Source organism: Antechinus flavipes, chromosome 4 (genome assembly GCF_016432865.1).
Source record: "Antechinus flavipes isolate AdamAnt ecotype Samford, QLD, Australia chromosome 4, AdamAnt_v2, whole genome shotgun sequence".
Classification (NCBI taxonomy): Eukaryota; Metazoa; Chordata; class Mammalia; order Dasyuromorphia; family Dasyuridae; genus Antechinus; species Antechinus flavipes.
The window spans coordinates 186,927,997-186,947,460 of NC_067401.1; the positions used below are offsets into that span (position 1 = coordinate 186,927,997).

At 40.8% G+C, this 19,464-nt stretch overlaps 1 protein-coding gene across 1 annotated transcript; it reads right to left on the minus strand.

The window, feature by feature from the left end:
* Positions 1-2,740: 2,740 nt before the first annotated feature.
* Positions 2,741-17,195, minus strand: SLC12A9 (solute carrier family 12 member 9). The gene is given in 15 exon segments (XM_051995974.1): positions 2,741-3,591; positions 3,594-4,058; positions 7,470-7,616; positions 7,828-8,002; positions 8,219-8,411; positions 8,925-9,049; positions 9,201-9,283; positions 11,271-11,428; positions 11,665-11,776; positions 12,209-12,316; positions 12,928-13,236; positions 14,460-14,591; positions 14,841-14,975; positions 15,513-15,695; positions 16,793-17,195. Coding segments are annotated over 14 exon segments (2,727 nt in total). The 5' UTR covers positions 15,694-15,695; positions 16,793-17,195; the 3' UTR covers positions 2,741-3,187.
* Positions 17,196-19,464: the final 2,269 nt, after the last annotated feature.

Below are 19,464 nucleotides of genomic sequence, written 5' to 3' on the forward strand. Positions count from 1 at the left end.
TCTATTTTCTAATCCATCCTGCTATCATTTTCCATTTTGTGGGTGAATTTATCCTATTCACACAATTACACTCATTGTATACTTCTCTCCATGCTATTGTCTTTGTTCCCATGCCCTCTTTATAAGAAGGTAGTAAAAGACAACAGTTGCCTGACATTTGCAATGTTCAGATAACAGAATGGGATATTGCCTCAGACAAATGGAGAACTGGGAAAGACCTTATCTTAAAAAGGCCAAGATCTCCCATTGCATCTGGAGCCAGTCAGTTCTCCTGACTTATGTCTTGCCACTGAACATTGAATGAAATGATTCTGGAGAGAATGATGCTGATGATTGCATAGCATAGCCTCACTTAAATCCAATTTACTTGCAAGTCAAGACATCACCTTTCTGATGCCATTGGTTCTCTTTGAGAGCCAAGAATGAACAACAAACAGTACCATTTCTTTTTTCTCCTTAACCTTCTCCCAATCTCAAAATTTCTCTTTTTTCCTTTCTATCTCTCTTCTCCAATATGCAAATTGTTTTATTTATGACTTCATTTCGCATTGTGGGCTCTTTCTTAGACTTTATCTTGCCCAACCCTTATCATCATTTCCCTTTTGAATTTACTGCTTTACTATATCAATATTTCCATATAGGCATGTATAATTGTGTTAAATCTTCTTTTGTCCATTTTATGGAATGCCTATTTCTTCCCATCCTTTCTTCTACAATTACTTTTCACTGTATTATGTATCACTCTCTTATATGATATAATTTCCCTCCTTTTCCACTTAGTTCCTATTCTTCCCATTTTTGTTTTCTCTAAAGCCATAAAAAAGAACAAAACTATCCACAGGCCCCTTACTATATTTGCCTTTCTTCAAGATGCTTAAAAATATATTAGGATAAAAATATCAAACACTTGTTTCTTATTCCACTATTAACATATAAACAACCAATCCTTGTAATTTCCCTTCCAACTAAATAAATGTGTGTACTTTTGAGTAAATACATTTATGTACCCATAGCTCTTCCAATTCCATTTCAAAATGTCTGGCTTTTTCATCAGAAATTCTATATTCCATTAAGAGTCCACTTCCTCTTTCCTTATTTCATCCCTTCCCTTCCTTAGTTAAAACTTAGTTTCTTATTTTTGTTTGTAAATCTCTATTTTTTGCCTTTTGGAATATCACATTCCAATTTCGGTACTTAAATGTGGCAGCTAATAAGTCTTGTGTGAGCCTTACTATGACTTCTTCTCTACTTGAACTCTTTTGGGTCCCTCCTTTGACTTGTAAGCTTTGGATGTTGACTAATAATCTTCCTTTGAATGTTTATTTTAGAATGTCTTTCAAGAAATGATTGGTGTTTTCTCTCTTATTTCATCCCTTGTTCTAAGATTTCTAGACAGTTTTTCATTTTTAATTCTTGGAACATGCTATCTAGACTTTTTTGTTTGGTAATGAATTTCAGACAGTCTGATAATTTTTAGTTTGTATTTACCTTGATGTGTTTTTCAGGGCAGTTATTTCTGACAAATTTGATTTTTTTAAAATTATATTTTAATGTTTCTTCTTGCCTTGTCATTGTTTTCTAATTAGCCTATTCTGAATACATTTTTAAATTTTATTAAAGCTTTTTCTTTTTTTTTTTTTTCTTTTTGCTGAAGCAATTGGGGTTAAGTAACTTGCCCAGGGTTATATAGCTAAGAAGTATTAAGCGTCTGAGGCCACATTTGAACTCAGGTCCTACTGACTCCAGGGCTGGTGTTCTATCCACTGTCCCACCTAGCTGCCCCAAAGCTTTTTATTTTCAAAATTTATGCATGGATAATTTTTCAATATTGACCCTTGTAAAACCTTGTGCTCCAAATTCTCCTCCTCCTTACCCTCTCCCCTAGATGGCAGGTAATCCAATATATATTAAACATTTAAAATGTATGTTAAATCCAATATATGTATACACATCTAATCACATTTTTAAATTTCTGAATGAAGCTTTCTATTATGTGTTATAAGTACCAATTCTGCTTGCTATTCTTTTCTCCCAACCTATTCCATTTTTTCTCCTTCCCCCTCTTCTTTTAATTTCTCCTAGGTATTTCTGTAATCATTGTAGCCAGAGAATATTTTTTCCCTGGAGGCTTCATTTGGACTTCTTATGGGTCACAATCTACCTCAAAATTTACTTCTGGGGTGTTATCAAATCAAGGTGTTTCCTCATGGTATTTGGAGTTTACCTTGGTTTGCCCAGTGTTTTGGTTGTTGGTGGTAATTACATGCTTGGATCAATCTTTGCTTGGGCCAAAAATGGCATTGGCAGATCCTGATTTGTTCTGAGTATGGTAGCAATAACTTAAATTTGTCCTTCAAGGTAGTATGGGACTACTAAGTTGGGTTCTGCCTTGGATCCACTTGAGTTCTTGGATCCACTGTAGTTCTTCCCCCTGTTACTGGGCTCCTACTAAAGGTTTCTGACAGATATTTCTGCCTAATGTCTTTCTCTTAATTCTATGTTTAGCTATTAGCATCACATAAGACCAATCCAAAGCCTCAAACAGCTTGCTACCTTTGCCAGCTGGTGTTATCTCTGGATCTTATCAGGATTTTATGTATCCCAGGCCTGATTGAAAAAGACATAAGCCTCCAATTACCTACTGCCCAATTTCCCCACTCCCTTACTCCAATTCTCAGTTACTTACTACTGTAACTCCTTCCCTTCTTCCACTTTCACCAGGCAACAGCCAGACAATCCATAAGATGTTGGCCTTTTATTCATGGCAAGCACAGAAATTTAAAATACAAAAAGCCTTGGGAAATTAGTGAGTGTCAGAAATAAGGGATCATGGTGAGGTAGGCTAAAGAACAGAAGCCCAAGATGAGGAGAACCTGCCCCTCCTAACAAGGCACCAGTGAAGTGAAAGTAAAGTAGGTTTGAAGTAGGAAAAGTTGAGTTCACTTCCACACACATTCATAATTTAAAGGGACAGAGCTGTCCCCCATCAGTGCAGAAGGGCTTTTCCCACAGTGGAGACAGAAGTTAAGCCCCTTAAAATGATCCATTTAATATCCTTACTGGGATTTTGGCCCTAGGAGGCAAACCCAAATTAACCTCCTCTTTGAATCTCAGAAACCACATGATTTAGATGGGTAAGTAGACTAATCATTCCCCTCTCAATTCCTCCTAAGGAAGAAGAGGAAAGTCAAATATCAGTGCAGGTAACTGGAGTGACTCCATGGATGAGCAATGTTGGACCTAGGTCCTGACTCAATGTCTCCAACAGAGCTAAGTATCTAAGATATCGAGCAGGGTCAGCAGGTGGCCGAGGCAGATAGAGGAAGGTAAGGGCTGTAGTTGGCCCATCCTTTTTATAATCCCCATCAGGACTCCCTGGATCATCACCCCTGCCATTGGCCTGCTGTGCCCGAACTAGGGCATTGGCACTTATGGCTAGTGCATCAGCTTCAGCATCTCCACGGCTCCCATTTACAAAGTTCCCCTCATCTTCTTCCTCTTCTATTCTGGCTCCTTCACCCCAGGCCACTTCTTGAACTTCTGCCCGGATCCGAAGTTGACTCAGCAATACCTGGAGCCTTGCCTCACCGTCCCTGGAGCTTCCTTAGGGCCCAGACACAGGAAAATTCGAAGCTTGGCACTTTGCCAGGCAGGTACCATACTCAAGATAGTTGCCATCTGCAAGAGGAAGAGACCACAGACATCCACATAACCAGGGCTCCCTTTTGGCCGCAACAAATTAAGGGGCCACACATCCACATGGTGAGATTGGGAGGAACTCCCTGAGCTCCGGGTTAGCCGTTCAGGTGGCAATGCCCCACACGCTCGAGCTAGCACAACATTCTTGTTCATCTTCAGGGCATCTACCATGGTGGCCACGTAGTCGTGGGGAGTTAGTGCCCTAGGACTTCCAGGGGCTCGTGGAGGAGGGAATAAGGAGTCTAGAGCAGGTCCTCCTCCCTCCATAGGCTCTGAAAAGGCTGGGTCTGTTAGGAAATGGTCTTGAGGTTGTGCATCATCATAGAATCCTAAGACCAATGTGTTGGGCTTCATGCCACCTGGCAAGAGGAAGGCAGAACAGAAAAGGTAAGAAAAAAATGCACAAAAATAAGACTCCTTCAAAGACTTTCAGCACCTTATTTCTTAGTTTGCACTTAATTAGTAGGCACCTAAATATAGCTTATTTTGTTCTTTGTGGATTATTCAATATCCTCATCCTTATGCCACTATTATACCTTTGAAAACCTGCAAAGTCCTGTCAAACACTATCTCATTTGACTATACCTAATAATTGAAATCCTACCATAGAAGAGTCCTACTTTAATAATGCATGAAAGGAAGTGATTACAAAATTTAAATGGAAATCTTGGGTTTTCAAAGACTGCCTGTGGAGTACAAATTCTGACAAGTTCTACTTAGTTGGAAAGTCTTTGAACACAGTCCTGGAAACAGACCATAGTTTAAAAGCAGTGTGTGTTACATATATACATACAATTCTTTGATTCCTTAGGGTCCTTTTAAAGAAGAACACTGCCTTTTAAAGAGGCAAATAAAAGTCTTAAAGGGTTTGGCCAATTAAAGATTAATAAATATTATTTCATGGGATATTATTCAGGAGAAACATTCTATCTTCTTGGGTAGAATACTGTCTTGGAATCAAGAAGACCTGAGGATTGAAGTCCTGCCATGGATACTTAATTTGCCTCTGGGCAAAATGATTTTTGTTGTTGTTATTGACTACTAAACTAGAATTGAGAGGCAGATAAAAGATTCCAAAAAAGACTCTCAAAGGGACAATTTGTACCCTTTTTCCTACCTGGATGATTCAAGTGAGGAAGTCATGCTACAGGATTCTGGGGAGAGGAGTTGAATGGAAGGGCACTAATTTGTTTCTACATATTTTATGACCAAAAAGAGCAAAACTGAGAAAATAAGATCTCCTCCTATGGAGTGTTTTTTTGTTTGTTTAAAAAGTATCAAATTGATAGAAAAAACTGGGAAGCTATGACTTAAGTAAAAAGTGAATCATAGAGAGTCATTTATGCCGCTGAACAGATAGTGGCAAGAGAGAATGAGGAACCTGAAAAGTTATTCTGTTGGAGATGGGGCAGTCATCTGAGAGAAGTTTTCAATTCTATTTAGTGATTCCTGATATCCCAGAAAGAAATTCACTTCATTGGCTAAGAACTCCAGGGACAGCTATTGTTCTCTCACCACCTAAAGTTGGAGAAAGGTGAACCTTTCCATCTCTGCACTGAAACAGAAAATCAGAGGAGGCTTTGCAACTTGTTTTAGAATCTTGGTGGAGCTGTCTTAAAGGAGTCAACTTGAGTTATGATGCTGAGAGATCCTTTCTGGAGAATCAAAGAGATGCCAATACACCCAGTGCCAGTTTCCTGGCCTGGCTTTTCTTCCTGCCAGCAGAGAATCAGATAGATGCTATTCCACTGTTGTGTGGTGGTCTGCTGAGATGGCCTCTTCTACTTGGCTACAGGGGACCATTCCTGCCAGTAAAGGACAGATGCCATTCCTTCTAACTCTCTCCAGCTATCTCCTGATCTGACCTGCCTGTAGGGACAGGAAAGGAACACTATTTCATCAATACCTCACACTGGTTCCCTCACCTAAGAAAACAACACTAGAAGGCTGAACTGCTAGTGATGTTAATAATTCTTCTGAATTCATTCGACAATGATCAACAAAGTCTCACCTGATCATTTCCTCCCCATTATAATGATTCTGAACATACAGTTGTCATTACACAAATCCCATTCTCCATCCCTCACTCCCCAATTCCAAGGTACCAATTTTCAGTCAGAGTTGAACATAACAGAAAAAACAGAAAATGGGGGGGGGGGGGGAAATTCAGATAATATTATCACTACTAAAACACAAGACATTAGCAATTATTAATCCTTTTTAGCTATTTTTTTTCAACTTGAAAACATTATAATGAGCTCCTTGATGAAAATGAGAAGAGGCAAGCATTCACAAATGACTTTCCATAGCAGATCACATTTCCATTGCATCACAACAGATGAAAAAAGTATAGAAAATACAAGATTCCAATATCTTTATTAGCTCTCTCCTCCAAAAAAGTCTGACATATCTTTCATAATTACTTTTCTTTTTTTCTCTTTATTCTCTTTTCTTTCATGTTTTTGTTCTAACTAGTTTTCTCTCATTTCTTCCCTTTACTCTTTTCTCTAGATTTTCATGACATAATTTTCTCCTGGTTCTTCTCCTACCCATTTGACTATTTTTCCTTAGTCTCCTTTGCTAGATATTCATCCACGTCAGGCCTATTCTACAAGGCTCTTTGCCAAGTTTTTTTTTTTTTTTCCTGTTCTCTTCTTATACTATTTCACTTAGTAATTTCATCAGCTTCCATAGATTCAATTATCTCTAATGATTCTCAGATCTACTTATCCAACCCTAATTTTTTTGTTCACTTCTAATTTCACATCTCTGTCTACCAGACATTTCTAACTGGATGTCCCATAAACAGTTTAAACATATGTACAGAACTGAATTTGTTATCTTTTCCCAAAAATCCTTCACTCTTCCCAATTTCTTTATGACTACTGAAGATACTACTCCCAGTAACAGACAATTCTAATCATGTCAAACCCAGTCCTGCCCACCACACTCTCATTAAATAAACTTCCTAGCTTTCAAATGTCTCCAAGATTAAAAATAAAATATTCTTTTTGGTTTTTAAAGCCTTTTTTAGTTTTTAAAGGTTCCATCCTTCTTTTTCTAATTTGATTATACTTTATACCCTTCCTACTCTACAATCCAGGGGTGTAGATCTTACTGCTCTTCTTTGCACAAAGCTCTCCCATCTCCCTTATTCCATATCTTTTCATTGGCTATTTCCTATGCTTTCCACATCTCTGTCTTCTGACTTCCTGCAGCTTCAACTAAAATCTCACCTTCTATAAAAAGTCTTTCCTAAACCTCTTCAATACTGGTGCTTTCTCTCTGAAATTATTTACAATTCACCCTGTATATATCTTGTTTATACATAGTCATTTAAATATAGTCCCTCTCTCCCATTACAATGTAAGCTTCTTGAGAGCAAGGAATATACAGCCTTTCTTTGAATTCCTGTATTTAGCTCAATACTTGGCACACAGTAGATTTTTAATAAATATTTGTTGATTGACTCTGTTCTCAATATTCTTAGAGCAACTATTTGTATCATTCATCTAAAACTTATCACATATCACCTTGTATTATTATTTGCATCTGTGTATGTGCATATATTTCTTCCTCAAATAGATTATAATCTCCACAACAGTGCCTCATATTCTTCCCACAATGCCTCACCCAGTCCCTTACCCATAACTGGAGTATTATAAACATTTTCTGACTGACACAAATGGAAACCAAAACTAGCAGCAGGAATCAGGAAGAAAAGACTGGGAGAAAAAAAGAGGAGAGAGAAGATGGGGAAAGAATCTCACCAAGACCAGAAATATGCAGCAGGTGCTGGGCCCCTTGGCGTACAGAAGGTGAAAGAGTAAGGTCCACAAAAGCCTTCACTTGAGCACGATCTATGAGACTCAGCCATGCCTCATATTGGGGCTGCACAGGGTCCAAGGGCAGAGAATCTGAGTGGAGGGTTTGAGAATGGGAAACATCAGAAAATCTGCATCTTCATCCTCAAACTCTTATATGGAAATTTACTTCCATTCCCCAATAAGCCCAGAGGAAGGGGTAGCTAGAGAACATGAATGATATTTAAAAGGAACTAGGGAATTAAGGGATTTAGGAGTAGGGGCTAATCAGAGAACACTTAGGGATGGGGTGGGGGGTCTTCACCAAGATCTCCCAAGCTGACATGGCCCAGCACATAGAGACCACCCTTTTTCAGTTGATTGGCCAGCCGTAGCAGGGGTAGCGCTCCTCGTGGGTTTCCCACCAACAACAGTAGCTGTGGTCTCCAGAACTTCACGTGATCCTTCCGCACATCCAGACGCAAAAGGTACTTTCGGACCTCAGTAGATAAGGATTAGGACACAGAATTAAACAGTATTTGTCATCCTGCCACTCCCCCAACCCACCTCTCTCTCATTATGTACCAATGTGAATCTCTCTTGGGACAACATTTCTTGAAAGCCTGTCACCAATTCCCTCCCAAGACTAAGGATAAGGATAAGGAAGGTCCCCACAATCCCTACCCGGAATTCTCTGATTCCCATCCCCTGCTAACCTGATGGAACAGCAAGGCTTGACTGACATAGCCCCAGCTGCTAGGCCCTCCTCGGGCAGTGAGCAAGGCAGAAAGCAGCCCCATGAGCAGCAGCGATCCACCTGCAGCTCCTGGGCTGATAAGGAACATCATGAGCAAGCAAGAGGCCATGCCCAACAAGCAGGTGTGCCAGGAGAACAAGTTGAAAGTGGGGCTAATGACAGAAAGACAGACCACTTAAGACAAAGACAGATAAAAATTGGGACTTCCTGCTCTTTACCCTTTTTTGCCTAGGATAAATTCATTCTAAATCTCCTTCAGGAATCTATAGGGACCCAAATCCAGTTTTTTCTCTACCCTACATCCTTTCCCAGACATGACATACAAGTAATAACACCGGATGGGACATTTTTTGATGTCTATCCCTGCCATTTACTAGGGATGTGCCCCTGGGTGACCCATTTGATTTCTCTAGTCTATATGGAACAGTCAAAAAAGCATGGGATTATAGTCCAAGGACCTGAATTCAAATTCCATCTGTTTCACTCACTATGTTGGGCATGTCATATAACCTCCTTGGGCCTAAATTTCCACAACTGTAAAATGAGGGGGTTGGATTAAATAATCCCCAAGGTCCTTCTAAGTCTCTGGAAGGTTACTCATGATCCAACTCAGTGATCCCAGACTTAATGTTTCCTCCAAAATCTAAGGTTACCATGCTCCTCACCGGAAGTTAGGGGCTGATGCCCACTCAAGACTCAGGCATGAAAGGTCCACTGCAGCATAGGCTACTAAATAGAACACTGTGACCACAGCTGCCAGGGTGTTGAGCTTCCCAACCAGAAGCATAACCTAGAGGAAAAAGGTACTTAGATCTTCTCACCTAACCCAAATGCCAACCCCTGCCCTTGGCCAAATTAGTTCCCACAGAACTGACTTCCCACCCAGCTTCCTGACCATTTAGGAAAAGTAAAAGAGACAGTCTAGAGTTTCCCCAATTCACCTGCACTAGACACCAGGAATACAACACAGCTCCCCAGGGGTTCCCCCCCTGGGATACAACTTTAGCTGGAGCCAGAATTAGCCCTGCAGGGGAAAGAGATAGGACAGGCAGAGTTAAACAAGAAAATTTCAAAGGATAACAAAGGGGAAAAGGGAAGAAGGGGGAAGCAATAAATGGTAGAGAGAATTCAAGAAAATCCTGGAGGATTCAAGAAAGGCCACAAAATTAGGGAAGATATACACTTATTAAAACAGAATAATTGAGAACATGAAATAATTTACCTGTCAGATTTATGAATTAAGAAAGAATGTATAAACAAATAAGAAAGAGAACATTACAAAATACAAAATAGATAATTTTGATTATATAAAATTAAAAATTTTGTATAAACAAAACCAATGCAACTAAAATTATAAGGAAAGCAGAAAAACTTGGGGGAAGGGATTTTGTAACAAATATCTCCGATAAAGCCTTCATTTCTCAAATACTTAGAAAGTTGAATCAAATTTATAAAAATACAACTCATTCCCCAATTGATAATGGTCAAAGGATATGAACAGGCAGTTTTCAGATAAAAAAAAATCAAAGCTCTTTATAGGCATATGAAAAAATGCTCTAACTCACTATTAATCAAAGAAACACAAATTAAAACAACACTATTAAAACCAGTCACACCTATTTGAGGGACTAATATGAAAAAAAAAAAAAAAGATGGCGGATATCAGAAAAGATGTGGGAAAACTAGGTCAACCATTCTAAAGAATTTAGAACTATGCCCAAAGGGCTATAAAACTGTTCCTATTCTTTGATGCAGCAATATTACATTAGGAATATAACCCAAAGACATCCAAAAAAAGAGAAAAGCACCCATATATACTAAAATATTTGTAGCAGCTCTTCTTTTTTGGTAGCTAACAATTGAAAATCAAAGAGATGCCCATCAATTGGAGAATAGTTGTGGCATATGATTGTTTTTTAAAAAATTATTATTACAGCATTTTATTTACAAGATATATGCATGGGTAATTTTTCAGCATTGACAATTGTAAAACCTTTTGTTCCAACTTTTCCCCTTCTTCCCCCCACTCCTTCCTCCAGATGGCAAGTTGACCAATACATGTTAAATATTTTAAAGTATAAGTTAAATACAACATATGTATACATGTCTATACAGTTATTTTGCTATACAAAAAGAATCGGACTTTGAAATAGTACACAATTAGCTTATGAAGGAAATCAAAAATGCAGGCGGACAAAAATAGAGGGATTGGGAATTCTATATAGTGGTTCATAATCATCTCCCAGAGTTCTTTCGCTGGGTGTAGCTGGTTCAATTCATTACTGCTCTATTGGAATTGATTTGGTTCATCTCATTGTTGAAGAGGGCCATGTCCATCAGAATTGATCATCATATAGTATTGTTGTTGAAGTATATAATGATTTCCTAGTCCTGCTCATTTCATTTAGCATCAATTCATATAGATCTCTCTAGGCCTTTCTGAAATCATCCTGCTGGTCATTTCTTATAGAACAATAATATTTGTGGTATATGATTGTAATAGAATATTATTGTGCTATATGAAAGCAGGATGATTTCAGAAAACCTGAAAAGACTTACATGAACTGATGTACAGTGAATAGAATCAGGAAAATGTTGTACATAATAACAGCAATATTATTTGATGAAGAACTGTGATTGATTTAGCTAGTTTCAGCAACATAATGATCTAAGACAATCCCAAAGTACTAATGATGAAGCTATTATCCATCTCCAGAGAAAGAATTGAGATTGACTGAATACAGACCAAAGCATGCTCTTTTCACTCTCTTTCATTTTTTTTTTTCTTTTATTCAGGGCTTCTTGTAAAAAATGACTAATATGGAAATGTTTTGCATAATTGCACACATATAACTAATATTTGATTGTTTACTATCTGGGGGAAGGAGTAGCAAGGAATAAAAGGAGGGATAGAATTTCAAACTCAAAACTTTAAATAAAAATACTTAAAATCTGGGGGAAAATATTGAGGACAAGAAATTTAAAAAAAGAAAGAAAGGAAGAAAACCCACCAAAAAGGTCATCCTGTGCCAAGGCATGAAGAATTCGTGAGGCACCAATGAGTGAGCTCATAGAAGCTGAAAGTGATGCAGCATATATCCCAATTAACACCATTGGAGGCCAAAGGCTAATGCCTCGAAAGAAGCCATAGTCTTCCCGTAGCAATGTCCTTGAGGGAGAGAAATGAAGATGACACTTCTCGCCTAACCCTCTTTTCCAATCAGTGACATAGATAGCCAATTCTCTTGCTCATAATTCTCCTTTGAACCTTGCTTCCCTTATGGACCCAGATATCTTTCCCTAGCCCCAGCCTATACTTAAGTATCTAATTTCTCTCCAAGTATTTCTCATTCATTTTCACCCCCAAAACCTGGGGTCTTAGTTCTACCCTCACACTCCCCCTACCTGTCACAGGTAAAGCTGGAGAAGAAGAACAGCAGAGCATAAATGAAGAACGTATACACCACAGCAACAATAGTGCCCAGAGGGATAGCTCGGCTTGGGTTCTTCAGCTCCCCTGAGAAAAAAAAAAAGAAAGCTATATTAGGTGACAAAGTGTGGGGAAGTGTCAATCTTTAGGGTCCTCTGTCCCCATCAAACCTCAAAGGTTTTTCTTTCCAAGATTAGAGTTTGGCCATTCAAAGAAATCAGGATATTAAGTAAGTGAGAACAAAGTTAGGGCCAGAGAACAACAATGGCCCTTCTACAGAGTATTAATCTATAAAAATACTTTCTTCAACAACTCTGCAAGATAAGCCAAATATTATTATACCCATTTGAAATATGGTGTAGAGAGAAGAGAAGGTCCCCCAGTTAAGAACTGACAAAGCTGAACCACTAATCCAGGCCTCCTGGCCCCAAGTGGTTTTCTCCTAGAAATTAAACCATTTTCTCATCACTGCTAGGACTTGCACTTCCTTTGAGGAGGTCAAAGACAACAGCAACTCACCTGACATGTTGGCCCCAGCCATGATGCCTGTGCAACCATTGAAGAGGATGGCAAACACACTAGCAAAATTCATGGTAACCCCGGTGGTGTAGTCCTGGGAATAGCCCGCTGAGAAAAGAGTACAGAGAGGAGGAAGGGACTATGGACATTTCTCCTGGGAACCAAGGCACCTATTTTGCCCTTCCTCCACACTTGTTGTCCTTGAAGCTAAGATGCTAGTCTTTCTCTTCCAACGTTCCAACTCTCATTTTCCCTCTTCCCCAACCAGTCTGTCTCTCTGTTCTAGCCAGGGTAGTCTTTCCTATTTGGCCATAAATTTGACATGTCTTTTTGTTTTTTCATTCCTGTTCTGGCATACCTTGCCTTCTCTTTTAAGCTCATCTCACTTCTTCCTGCCATTCCAACCCATGGTGGCAATCTTTATTTAAACAATTCACTCCATCACTTATACTGTCTTTCATTATTTAATTATTCCTTGAATGTATCTTACTTCCATATTTCCTTAAAAGCAGAAAGTCTAATACTTATTTTATATATATTATATTATATCCCACCATACTACAGAGTAGAAGGATAAAACACATTTGTTGATTTATTGAATTAAACTGAACTGTGCTGGGACCATACTTCCTGTTTTCTCAATATCCTATACCCAAATGTTCTTTCCTCAGTCCTCATCTCAGGATTTTGTACAGTTCCAAGTTACAACTTCTACTCACCACCCAAGTTAGATTTCAAGGTGCTACTGTTGAAGCCAGTGAAGTGGCCCAGCTGGGGGAGTGTCGAAGAACCATTGGTGCCTGGCCTAAGAGGGAGGGTGACATCTCGGGGCTCCACAGCCATAAAGCTGATCAGCACCAAGGCCAAGGAGGCAGAGACCAGCAGAAATGTAAGGAAGGAGGCCTGTGCATAGAGGCCAGCTCCCAAGGTACAGACTCCACCTACCAGACCCAACAATATTGTTCCATATAGCAGATTCCAGCCATAGCCTTGGGGAAGCAATCGTATCCCAGCTGGCCCTGTTGTTTCTGGGGGCAGAGACAGAGATAGAATCATTTGGAGGAAGTAGTACTCCAAAAAACTATTCAAATATTCTAATTATCATAAATGTCATCTCACACTGTGAGTTCCATGGCCAGGACCACAACTCTGAATATTTCAAAGGATAATAACATGTTAGAGTTGGCAGTGACCTTAGAGAGCATCTAGACCAAGTGTTCTTAACCTTTTTTTGTACCACAGACCCCTCTGGTTGTCTGGTAAAACCTATGAACTCCTTCTTGGAATAATGTTTTTAAATGCTTAGAATAAAATGCATATGATTACAAAGGAAATCAGTTATAATAAAAACAAATCATGGATCCTATATTAAGAACCTGTTAAAGTCAAAATTGACTTAGACCCCTATCTTCAAATATTAACAGAGATTTGTCAAATTAAAGTTGACTTGAATCCTGGACAAACTCTTGGAAAGGCAGCATGATCTTTCCTTCTGGCCTCATTTCCTTCTTCTGTGATATGAGGGCATCGGACTAGACAATATTTGAAGTCCTTTCTAGAGCTAAACCAGCTCTTCATTCTTTCTTGAGCGTCTCTGCATCTCTCCTTCCTAATATGAATATAGTTGGGATTAAGAGTTGATAGGGATATGACACACAGGTGAAGCTGAATTTCTTAAAGATTCAGTGAACTCTTAGAGAGTTCAAAGTGGCAGAGTATGGCTTAAAATATAGGTCCTTTCATTGAAATCCAGTGCTCCTTTTGTGGGACCATACTGAACACCTCACAACTCAGCATTTCTTTTTGTATGTGAGTATAGTAGGGGCCAGCTGAGCACCATCTTGGGAACATATAGGTGCTTGGTGAATCTGTTCTCAGACAGGAACAGTGGGGGTTCCTGCTTTCTACTTGGAACATTCTCAGAAGAACAGGCTCAATACATATCTCCATGCTTCAGCAATAGGTCCTGAATGGTCAATTCCCTATTACATATTTATTTCATCTTTCTCTTCTTCTCTACTATAATATAAGCTCCTTGAAAGAAGGCATCATAAAAACCTTTATCCTCTACTACTACTAGCATAGGGTTTAGTACCTAAGAGATATTCAAGAAATATTCACTGATTGTCTGCTATCATACCCTTTCCCAGGGCATTCCTCTACCAAAAATAATCTTAACACCTCAGACTCCCCAAGACCTTGGAGTAGGGATCCTCCCCCACTCTGGAGACCCAGGATTGGGAGAACAAACCAGCTCCAAAGACATCCAGTATGGCTTCCACCAGCCCCAGCACAGAGACGGCACAGCCACAGATGTTGGCTAGGAAGAACATAAGACCAATACTTCCTCCAAACTCAGGACCCAATGTCCTGCTGATCATGACTGAAAGGGGAAAACACAAGAGAAGGGAAAGTTAAAGAAAAATAAAGATGAAGTGAGCCACTCATAGCAATTCTGATAGAGGCCAGTACTCTTCTACCAATCTGCAAGTCTATGCAAGTTATCTTTTCAAACAAAAAAGCACTTCTTTTGATCTGACATCTGAATGAAACCCCAAACTCTATTGCCTCATCTTATCTCTACTGGAGAATACAAGTGCCCACCCCTTGCTCATCTCTCATAGGAGGATACAGTAGGCTCCACCCCCACGCACAGCTCCATTGGTAGCAATGGCACAAACAGAGAGGACAGTCAACACCAGAATGAAGTAGGCAATCAGCAGCATGGCCAAAGCTTGGATCAGCCCAGCATGGCCTACTACAAATCCTGTAGGAAAGGAAGGAAAGGAAGATTACAGGGAAGTAAGGTTATAGAGGCGTACATGTTTCCACCCCCCTAAGTGATCATGGATTGACAAGGGAAAAGAATGCTTTCTACCAATTTCTCTCAGTTTAATGTGTCCTTGTAGAGAATGAAATAGTGAACAAGGATCATAAGGGCACCAACACCAACTTAACCTGGGCAAAAGTCAAAGAATGGATAGAGATTATCTATCATTTGAAGGCTCATAGAATTGAGATTTGAAAGAGCCTTTAAAGAGATCATCTAGTCTAAGATGGTACATTTAAATTATCGAGTTATTTTATAGAGGAGGAAATTTAAGTCCAGCAGGCTATGTGCTTTGTACAAGGTCAACCAGCTAATAAGTAACAAATCTGGAATTCAAATCTAGGCTCTCTGACCCCAAATCCAATGTCTTTCTAATTCAGCAAGAGACTTTCCCATAACTCAAAGCCTGTCCATAAAACCATCCATCTGTTCCTTCTTGAATCTTAGGTATTAGATCTTTCCCCAGCTCCTCACCTATTCTCATGAAGACCACAATGCTGAACATGGAGAGGACAGTGGGCACTACAACACCAAGGAAGGTGGAGAGTTTCCGGAGGGCCCCACCTCCTGGACCTCCTATTCCATATGGCAGAAATGTAGTTCCTTCTTCCCCAAGGAGCCGGTAAGCTAGTAGTGGGGAACTCTCACTTGCCATGGCTGCAAATAGACAAATATGTGAACAGATTATGTAGGAAAAACAGAAACTGAGTTGAAGACAGGGCCAGGGATTATAACCCACCAAAGCACAGTATAAGGCAGAATTTGCCACTGATCCCCTATAATTTCCTGCAGTCCCAAAGAGAATCCTCTCTTTAGAAAAATCCACAACCCATCAAAAGTCCTCTCAAATATCTGTTGACCAGGAAATTATAATTCTATAAGAATATAACAAAAAAGACTAAAGGTGACAAAATAATCTAATCTGGAGTCCAGGGCAAAACATCCCTCTAAAACTTCCACTGAACCCATCCTCTTACCATTTTTTTAAAATCTTGGCAACAAACACCCTAGGTATCTCAGGAGAGGCCCCTACAAAAGCCTGTCAAAGCCTTGTTGATTCTTAGAATTGTCCCTCATTCCCAAATCCTATGCTCAATGTTGGGGAAGGCATATTTGGATTTCAAGGGAGACAAGGATCTTAGCATCAGGTCATTGATTTCTTCTCCAACATATACTCCATTCCTTTTTTCCCCCACCTCATTTCTGAAAAGGAAGCTGACCTCGGGTACTGTTGCCCAAAAGAGGAAGTAAGATGACTAAGCAAGCAAACCCTTTTTTCCAGTTTCACCTGAGTCCTAGAGCAGAAGTATCTCTACTCTCTGCTATGTCATCTCCTTCCTCTTTCCACAAAAATGGAGCACAAATCTCCATAACCCCATATTTCCACATCATATACCCATATGATTATACCCATATGGGTATAAGTGTATACCCATATCCCATGCCAAGTCCCAACCACATGCATCTATCTACTAGATTTTCTTCACACATCCTGTTCTCCTGCTCTACTTTTAATTTCTTCACCACTACACAGAAAAGCAACTCCCCATCACATCGCCTTTCCTTAAACAGTGAATCCCACCAAAACACTTCTCCTCAAAACATATTCCTCAAACCGCTTTCTTATATCCCTCCCAATGTGGGTTAAGAGAGCTATGGATAAGAGAATAAGGTTTGGTTGATGGTCTTGGGTAAGTTAACTCAACCAAACTGGGAAATTGGAGGGAGGAAGGGAGGAGTTATCATACACTCACCTGATCCTCAAAAGAAGCAGTTCCTGAGAACTACTGAAGATGGCTGGTGGAGTGAGTGTACCTAGACTGAAAGAGGGGGAGAGAAGAGAAGGAAAGAAAGATATTCACGTCTCCACTAGCCTCTCCAGATTTCAGTCTTCCCGCATTAACAGCCTCCCCTGTACTTTCCTTATTGGTGCGCAGATCCCCAACTCTGCCCGCCCCCAATCCTCCTTCATTCTTTCACCTCTTCCCACCGATTCACCTCGGCCAGCCTTTCCACTCCCCTTCCTAGTCCTTACCAGTTCCTAAAGATCCTAGACTCCCCTTCCCCTTCCTCGTTTCCCTCGGCAAGACCTAATCTCGCCGGGTCCCAGCCCATTGAGGGTACAAGCTAGCCTTCTTCACACCCCCCCCCCACTCCTATCCCCCCCCATCCCAGGCAAACCAAGCTTCCTCTGGAACCAGGAGGCCGGGACAGGCGAGCTTTGCAAAACACTGGGGACTAAGGAGAGGGCAAGGGCCGCACCGTAATTGACCTGGGGCTGTCTTGATCGTCGGATACGCAGCCCGGGATTCGCTTGGTCTGCGAGGGCGAGCCCTCGGGACTTCAGTCCTACCTTCCACGCCCCCAACCCAGCATTCCCAGCCCCAGGATCCGCTCCGGGCCTCTAGGCTTCTCTATCCTCCGAGCGCCCGCCTCTTCCCAGGCTCTCACCCTCGGTGCATTCTCCCGCGTGGACGTGAGGCGGCGCAGCTGGCGTGGGGAGACGCCGAGCGCTTAGCCCGGCAGACTCAAAATCGGACTTACCAGTTCTTGCTTATCTTTCCTCCCCCCTCCACTCCAGGAAAACTGCAGCCTTGGTTGATGAGCCCGACTTGGAATGCTAACTTGTTAGTACTTCTTTCCTCGCCCGGAGCTTTGGGAACCCTGGGTAGTAAATAGTTAATACCTAGGATTGCAGTGTTTCCTTTTTCTTTCCCAAACTATGAGCTCTTCGAGAGCAAGAACTGGCTTTATCTTACTTGGGGCTAAAAGCTGATGTTATCTGCCTGATCAGGAAAAAATGTCAAAAAGCTGGAGGGTACAGACCGTGTTTTGCTTTTGTCTTTGTGTCCCCGAGCGAGAATTGTGATTAGCACACAGTGGCACGTAAACTTGACTATGGAGTGTTCTGGGAACCTTCTTCAGGGGAAGACAGCTCGTATATTGTTTGAGTCCATAGGTAGTAATTTGAAGAGGGAGTAAGGAAGAAATCTGAAAATGAGGGTTCTTGTAGGAAGCAGCACCTGAGGTTGTATCTATGACTTTCCGGATGCCAGTGGAGAAGGGAATGCGTTCCAAGCAGGAATGGGATTAAATAGAGAAACAGATTTATTCTTCCTCGCACGTTAATCCACTTCCCTTCTCTCCCCCACATATATAAACATATAACTTTGCGAGGAGGTGAGGCCTGCTGGAAGAAGACTAAAAATGAATTTGACAACACGGTGACATTCAATAGTCATCCCTCCGGCACCCACACCAATGGCAAAAAAAAAAAAAAAAAAAAAAAAAAGACAGCCTCTTTTATCCCGGAAAACCGAGAGCAAGCAAAAGTGAGGAGAAGGAGGAGGGGCGAGAATGTGTTCCTTTGTCACGTGAGAGAGGAGGCCGCAGTAGTTGCTTGGGAGAAAAAAAATGTCGGACCTTGGGCGGGATTAAAAGATTAAAAGACCGGACAGCGAAAGGACGCCGGGTCCGGCGTAAGAGCGTCGTTTCCGCCTCCTACCTGGATTGCGCGCTGAACAATCTAACTTGACTGGCTGGTGCATCGAACACTGCCGACCTGTGGCACTGCGCATGTGCAGTTCTATACCTTTCTCTCTGGTTCTATACGTACACATTACATTAAAAACCTTTCACTCTGTATCTCTAGGACCCCTGGGACTTGTGGGAGCTTTGCATTTTCGGCCTCACTCCATTCCTCAGGTAAACCGTCCCCATTCACCTCGGCGTTGATACTTCGATTTCCAGTCTCCGCCCAGTGAAACGAGCGTTGGAATTGAAATTAAAGATTGTGTGTGTATGGATAAAGCACGTTGATTCAGCTGCGGTAAATTTTAAAATTGTACTCAGTTCTGTTGTGCTTTGGCACCTCTACTGGGGCGAGGCTAACTAAAAGAGACAGTAGTGGTGACTCGAGCTCACTTGAAGACACGAGTAGTCGTCCTAAAATTTTCGGGCACTTAAATGTTATTGATTGTATAATTGAAAGAATACATGCATTCCGGGAGCGGAAAAGTGATAGCTATCAAATCTTAAAAGAGCACATCCCACCAAATCAGAGGCACTCTGCCCCACCCCAGCCTCCACACCTATTCAATCAAAAAGGCTCCCTATCACCTACCAAAACACACACACACACATTTTTGGCTCCTTCCTACCTCTCTAACTTTCATACTTCACTCATGTACCTTACGATCCAGGGACATTGATTTTATCTATTCCTTAGTACCTTGCACTCCCTTTGTCCCCAAGGTCCACAATTCTATCCTTCCCTTACTTTGCCTCCTGGCTTCGCAGAGTCTTCCTTCAAGTCTCAGCTATAACCCCACTTTCTGGAAAAATCTTTTCCTGATTGCCCTTAATGCTAGTGCTTTCCTTCTGGAATTATTTCCAGTTTATTTTGTACATATCTTGTTTGTATATA